At 41.1% G+C, this 7,644-nt stretch overlaps 1 protein-coding gene across 1 annotated transcript in view; it reads left to right on the top strand.

Moving 5' to 3' along the window:
- Positions 1 to 5,075, top strand: part of LOC126984469 (nucleosome-remodeling factor subunit NURF301-like) — a 38,532-nt gene extending 33,457 nt beyond the window's left edge. Inside the window, 3 exon segments of the mRNA XM_050838193.1 lie at positions 238 to 388; positions 1,089 to 1,301; positions 1,669 to 5,075. Coding sequence (XP_050694150.1) covers positions 238 to 388; positions 1,089 to 1,301; positions 1,669 to 1,959 — 655 coding nt within the window. The 3' untranslated portion in view covers positions 1,960 to 5,075.
- Positions 5,076 to 7,644: the final 2,569 nt, after the last annotated feature.

The following is a 7,644-nucleotide window of genomic DNA, read 5'->3' as shown; positions in this document are numbered from 1 at the left end:
ATATTATAACTTATTCCTCTGTTTACACATGACAATAACACACATTTACGTAAACAAACTCTCCCTCGCACCCCAATTTACGCACCTGTTAATATGTCGCATCTCCATTCTTATTTACGCACCTATCCACCCACATTTACACACCTATCCACTCTTTTTACACACCTATGTCCGTGTCGCATCTCCCTCGCACCCTTCCTTACGCACCTGAGTCAATGTCGCATCTCTCCCGCCCAGGTTCTATGTGGGATGTGACCTCTGCGGTAACTGGTTCCACGGAGACTGTGTGGGCATTACGGAAGCCATGAGCCGGAGCATGACCGAGTACGTGTGTGACGATTGTGCGAACGCCAAGCTGAACCGGGAGCTCTTCTGTTTCTGCCGTCAGGTGAGTTATGGGGTATGGTGGTGGTGGAAGGGGGGGGGGGGCCTCGCTCTGTCTGTCTCTCTGTGTGTGTCTCTCTCCCCTTCTCTCTCTCTGTGTCTCAATCTGTCTTCCTATCTCAGAGCTTAGTATCATTTCCGATTGGGGTAGAAGGAACCTTGTGTCCTTCAACGCCTCAAAAAATCAATTTCTCCGCCTATCAACTCGACACAATCTTAAAACACCTATCCCCTATTCTTTGACAACACTCAGCTATCACCATCTTCAACACTAAACATCCTCGGTCTATCCTTAACTCAAAATCTCAACTGGAAACTTCATATCTCGTCTCTCGCTAAATCAGCTTCCTTGAGGTTGGGCGTTCTGTGTCGTCCCCACCAGTTCTTCTCCCCCGCACAGGTCCTCCCCTGCTCTCTTCACATGTCCAAACCATCAGAGTCTTTCCCTTCTGAGCACTGTTTCCAGGTCCTCTACTAAAACTCCCAGCACTGTGTCCTCCCCTGCTCTCTTCACATGTCCAAACCATCAGAGTCTTTCCCTTCTGAGCACTATTTCCTACCTGCAATCTCTCCACAACTCCCAGTACTGTATCCTCCCCTGCTCTCTTTACATGTCCAAACCATCGGAGTCTTTCCCTTCTGAGCACTGTTTCCAGGTATCTCTGTCTCTCTCTCTCACCATCTCACAATCTCTCCCCCCACAGCCTTACGACGAGACCCAATTCTACATCTGCTGCGAGCAATGCGAGGATTGGTACCACGGGAAGTGTGTGGGGATCATGCAGACCGAGGCGGACGACATTGATGACTACATATGCCCGAAATGTGACGCCAACAATGTCTGGAACTACCCTTGCCAGAAGACCCTCTCGGCGAAGGACTACGCCGACCTGCGCAAAGTGACGAAGAGCTTGATTGTGAGTGCCTTAGGGTGCAGGAATTTGGGGGGTGGGTATGGGGGGGCCTGGGGGTTGGTTTTGTATGGGGTTGAAATTGTAATGGGTTGTTTTATAAGGTTGTTTTTGTGTTTGTAAGTTTGTTTGTTTGTATCTCTCTCTCTCTTCCACTTCATCTCTCTTTCTTCCTCTCTCTCTCTCTCTCTCACTCCTTTCTTATCTCTCTCCCTCTCTCTCTCACTTTCTCTCCAATTCCTCCATTCTTCCTTTCCTCTCCCAACTTTCTCTCCCTCACTCGATCTCTCCACCTGTTTCGCCCTCCTTCCTCCCTTCCTCTCTCTCTCCACCTCTCCATCCCTCCCTCCCTCACTCCACCTTCTCCCCACAGCAACACAAGAACGCCTGGCCCTTCCTGGAGCCCGTCGACCCCTCAGAGGTGCCAGACTACTACAAGGTCGTTAAGGAACCAATGGATCTTAAAACCGTCGAGAGCCGCGTCGAGGAGAGAGCCTACCAGCGTCTCGCCCAGTTCATCGGCGACGTAATGCTCGTATTCGACAACTGCCGTCTCTATAACCCGCCAAACTCGTCTTTCTGCTCCTGCGCGACCACACTAGAATCGTTTTTCTGCCAGAAGTTGCGAAGTCTTAAGCTGCGATTGGGACCTAAGCCGCAGTGAGGTGGTCGAACTTAAGGTTTTGTCGGATACCCGCATCTCTCGAGTTAACTGTTTCCAAAGGTCAAAAAAGTGATCGTCCAGGTTGTTACGAGTGTTGTGTCGAGGTCGTGGTACAGAGGAAGGGTCACTCTACCACCAGGGTCATGAAGCTACCCCTGGAAATGCCTATAACTCCTATGAAAGCCTTGTCAAATGTGTGGTTTCTTGGGCTTGTGGTACAGAGGAAAGGGCACTCTACCACCAGGGTCATGAAGCTACCCCTGGAAATGCCCACAATGCCCATGAAAGCCTTGACATATGTGTGCTTCCTTGGGTTCATGGTACAGAGGAAGGGTCAGACTACCACCAGGGCCATGAAGCTACCCCTGGAAATGCCCACAACTCCTACGAAAGCCTTGTCAAATGTGTGGTTCCTTGTGTTTGTGGTACAGAGGAAGGGTCGCACTACCACCAGGGCCATGAAGCTACCCCTGGAAATGCCCACAACTCTTACGAAAGCCTTTTCAAATGTGTTTCCCTAGGTTCATGGTACAGAGGAAGGGTCGCACTACCACCAGGGTCATGAAAATACCCATGGAAATGCCCACAACTCCTACAAAAGCCTTGTCAAATGTGTTTTCTTAGGTTCATGGTACAGAGGAAGGGTCAGACTACCACCAGGGTCATGAAACTACCCCTGGAAATGCCCACAACTCCTATGAAAGCCTTGTCAAATGTGTTTTCTTAAGTTCATGGTACAGAGGAAGGGTCAGACTACCACCAGGGTCATAAAACTACTCCTGGAAATGCCCAAAAGTCCTGGAAAACAGAGGGAAAAAAGGTGCGTTTGCGTGAGGTGTTTGACGGAGAAAAACACACTCGTAAAACATGAAACAGAGACGCATGAGTGTGTGCGTTTGTGTGTGTGGAACCAAGAAAAACCAGACGTGTTGAGACATGAAACTAACTTAACAAACACTTCCTTATATGTGTTTAAAGCTTGGATATCTGACGTTACTTTCTTAGACGTTTGTGAAAGGGGATTGTGAGGCTGTGTATGTGACCTTGTGTGGCCTAAGAAGGAAGGAAGGAAGGAAGGACAGAGAGAGAGAGAGAGATAGGAAGAAGGAAGAGAAGGAAGGAAGGTTTGAGAGATATGGAGAAAGAAAGAAAAGGAAAGGAAGGAAGGAAGGACAGAGAGAGATACGAAGAAAGGAAGGAAGGAATGGGAGATAGACCAGAAGAAGGAAGAAGGAGGAATAGAAATGAGAAGGAAGGAAAGAACGAAATAGGAGATAGAGAAAAAGAAGAAGATGAAGGAATGAGAAATTAGAGAGAAAGAAAGAAAAGAATATGGAAGAAGGAAAATGAAGAAGTTAGGAATAATTAAAGAATAAGAAAAAGGCAGAAAATATTGAAGACAGGAAAAGAAGAAAAAGACAATAAAATAAAGAAAATAGGAAATATTGAAGACAGAAAAAGAAGACAATAAAATAGAGAAAATAAAGAAAAATTTGAAGACTAAGAAAAAGAAGACAAAATAAAGAAAATAGGAGAAGAAAAAAGATTATTATTATTATTATTATTATTATTATTATTATTATTATGTATAGTGTGAATAAACATGACAATTTTAATGATGATACCTGAGGCTGATGATGATGGTGATGGTTGTTGTTGTTGTTGTTGTTGTTCTGCCTTTCCAACGGGACGACAATTAACTAAGGGACAGAAAACAACAACAATAATAATGATAATAATAATAATAATAATACTGTAATTACATGTTTTCTCTGCTTCTTCCTCCTCCTCCTCCTCCTCCTCCTCCTCCTCTTCCTCTTCCTCCTCCTCGCATTTATATATATACATAGATGAACACACACACACACACACACACACACACACACACACACACACACACACACACTCCAGAGAGAGAGAGAGAGAGAGAGAGAGAGAGAGAGAGAGAGAGAAATATGTACAAAGAAATATGTGTTTGTTGATATTTAAATGAGAGTCAGAGAGAGAGAGAGAGAGAGAGAGGGAGAATGTGAGCTATCTCTAATATACAAGTAACAGACGATGGAAGAAGAAAATAGAAGATAGAAGGAAGATTAAGATAACTAACCTCCTCTTCCTCCTCCTCCTCCTCTTCCTCTTCCTCGGATGTATATAAGTTTTTTTATTATTATTATTTTTATTTTTTATTTTTTTACTAAGGTTATAGGACTACCACTACTACTATTACTACTACTACTACTACTACTACTACTACTACTACTACTACTACTACTATGACTTGCTGCTGATGATGATAGTGTGTAAATACCTGTATCATATCACTAATGTATAAGAGAATGACAATTATTATTATTATTATTATTATTATTATTATTATTATTATTATTATTATAAGACGATTTTGTACCTTTTTTTTATTATTTAGAAAGAAAGGAAGGACAGAAGAATGTTAGAGAATTATTATTATTATTATTATTATTATTATTATTATTATTATTATTACACACACACACACACACACACACTTTTCAATCTCAGGCAAGGTGTTTTTTTTATGTTTGTTTGTGTGTTTTGCTCTCTCTCTCTCTCTCTCTCTCTCTCTCTCTCTCTCTCTCTCTCTCTCTCTCTCTCTCTCTCTCTCTCTCTCTCTCTCTCTCTCTCTCTCTCTCTCTCTCTCTCTCTCTCTCTCTCTCTCTCTCTCTCTAATAATAATAATAATAATAAGTGCATTTGTATATTATGTAAGATGAAACGTACACACACACACACACACACGTACACACACACACACGTACACTGTTAATAGGCCTAATTTTTAAGTCTCGCCGTCACGCCTACAGAATGAAGTACAAAATTGTTTCCTCCTTTTCCTCCATCCCTCCTTTCCTCCATGCCTCCTCCGTTTCCTCCGCCTAGCTAAGACAAGGCAATCGTGTATCTAGTAATCATTAAGGAATATTACATAATCTTCCTAACATGGCCTCCTCCTTCCTCTCCCTCTCTTTCTCTCCCTCCTGTCTCTGCCTCCCTCAACGCGTATAAGGAAAACAAGCCGCATATTTGTAAAGATCATTTGTAACAAGAATGAATTTGTTTTATAAAGTCGACAATTATTACTGTGATGGTGTTTTATTGTATGTTAAACTCTCCGCTTCCTCCACCCTTCGTGTTGGTGTCGTGTGCCGGAGTTGAGCACCGGGGCCACGCGCAGCTGGGACTCTGGGCTTTGTCTTAATATATATCACATTGTCATAGATTCGAACGCTACTGATTGTTGTTATAAAAGATATGAACCTTAGAATTTCAGGGTTGGTCTATTAGACACTCCCTTTTCAAATCGGCTGTTTCTAAAGGTCAAAGATGGGGTCAGTTTGGTTCTAATGAGTGTTTCTTCAGGTTAATGGTACAGAGGAAGGGTCAAACTACCACCAGGGTCATAAAACTACTACTGGAAATGCCCACAACTCCTACGAAAGCCTTGTCAAATATGTGTTCTCGGGCAGCGAAATGTCTTATGATATGCTATCGATTCTCACATTAACAATTTCTAAAGGTCATAGATGGGGTCAGTTTGGTTCTAATGAGTGTTTCTTCAGGTTCACGGTACAGAGGAAGGGTCAAACTACCACCAGGGTCATAAAACTACTCCTGGAAATGCCCACAACTCCTACGAAAACCTTGTCAAATATGTGTTCTCGGGCGGCGAAATGTTATAATATACTATCGATTCTCACATTAACAATTTCTAAAGGTCAAAGATGGGGTCAGTCGGGTTCTAATGAGTGTTTCTTCAGGTTCACGGTACAGAGGAAGGGTCAAACTACCATTAGGGTCATAAAACTACTCCTGGAAATGCCCACAACTCCTACGAAAGCCTTGTCAAATATGTGTTCTTGGGCGACGAAATGTCATAATACGACCCTAGATGTCTTCAAATTATATTATTTTACGTGTAATTATAATATATCGTTGCTTTTTATCGTTTTTTTATGTCAATTTGCTCATTTATTAATTTATTTATATATTATTGCAGACAAGAACGCGACGCTGCCCAGTTATGGCGGGAACAGCGGCGCGGACACGTGGGTGCTTGTGTCTGTTATGTTTTGTTCTTTATCGGTAATGTTCCACGCATGGCGAAGTGAATATAGCGTAACAGTACAGCGAAAAGAACGATAAAGTGTTTGTGCGTTCGTGTGCGCGTTTAAGAATAGACGGAACACAGAAAGCAGGAAAAAAAGGGCGTTTCTTCTAAGACTCCCAAGGTTATTTTTCTCCAAGGCCTCGAGTTGACCTTTTTTGACCCCTTCTGCCACACCTGTTGACCTCCTAATGGCCTCTCACACCTGTTGATTAAGAGGCTAAGGAGAGGAAAGAGAAGGTAAGGTTATGATTGGAAATTTATTATATTATTCTCTCTCTCTCTCTCTCTCTCTCTCTCTCTCTCTCTCTCTCTCTCTCAAGGATGACTGCTATTTATTATTTATTTATTTATTTATTTATTTATTTATCACTTCTACTGTTTATTGTATTTACTCTATATTTTCTTATTCTTTTATTCGTCTATGTATTTTTTATCGTGTATTATGTATTTTGTGACTGTGCGCTTGGCGGCTGCAGGGGAGGGATAACTTTGCTATTTTTTTACAACTTTATTGCATTTTCTCTTTTCTTTCCTATTTCTTTGTTTTTCCTCTTTGTATTTCTTTTTATTATGTATTTTATGACTGTGCGCTTGGCGGCTGCAGGGGAGGGATAACTTTGCTATTTTTTCTATAACTTTCTTTATTGCATTTTCTCTTTTCTTTCCTATTTCTTTGTTTTTCCTCTATGTATTTCTTTTTATTATGTATTTTATGACTGTGTGCTTGGTGGCTGCAGGGGAGGGATAACTTTGCTATTTTTCCTATAACTTTCTTTATTGCATTTTCTCTTTTCTTTCCTATTTCTTTCTTTTTCCTCTATGTATTTCTTTTTTATTATGTATTTTATGACTGTGTGCTTGGCGGCTGCAGGGGAGGGATAACTTTGCTATTTTTTCTATAACTTTCTTTATTGCATTTTCTCTTTTCTTTCCTTTTTCTTTGTTTTTCCTTTATGTATTTTATGACTGTGTGCTTGGCGGCTGCAGGGGAGGGATAACTTTGCTATTTTTTTACAACTTTCTTTATTGCATTTTCTCTTTTCTTTCCTTTTTCTTTGTTTTTCCTTTATGTATTTTATGACTGTGTGCTTGGCGGCTGCAGGGGAGGGATAACTTTGCTAATTTTTTTTTAACTTCGTATTTTTCTGTTTCTTTCTCTGTTTCTTTACTGCTTTCTCTCTTTCTTTATTCCTGTTTCTGTTCTTGTTCCTGTTTACCGTTTTTCTTTATATCTCCTTTATTTTTCCGATGTCTTTCTTTCTGTTTCTTTAATATCTAGTTTTTTTCCTGTTTTTGAAGTGTTTCTTGAACTATCTTTCTTTCTTTGAGTTTTCTTGCTTGTCTGTATCTTTTTAATTGTTTTTTATTAATTTTGAACCGATTAATTGATTTTGGAAAGACGAATAAGATAAAACGAATGAAATGGAAGAAGAGGAAAGGAAGGAAGGAAGGAACATTGAGAGGAGAGAAAAAAAAGAAGGGATTGGAGAGAGAGAGAGAGAGAGAGAGAGAGAGAGAGAGAGAGGTTTGGAGATAAGATG

Source organism: Eriocheir sinensis, chromosome 57 (assembly GCF_024679095.1).
Source record: "Eriocheir sinensis breed Jianghai 21 chromosome 57, ASM2467909v1, whole genome shotgun sequence".
In the NCBI taxonomy this organism is placed as follows: Eukaryota; Metazoa; Arthropoda; class Malacostraca; order Decapoda; family Varunidae; genus Eriocheir; species Eriocheir sinensis.
Note: the sequence above shows the minus strand (reverse complement) of the source record. Positions and strands in the feature narration are given on the sequence as shown.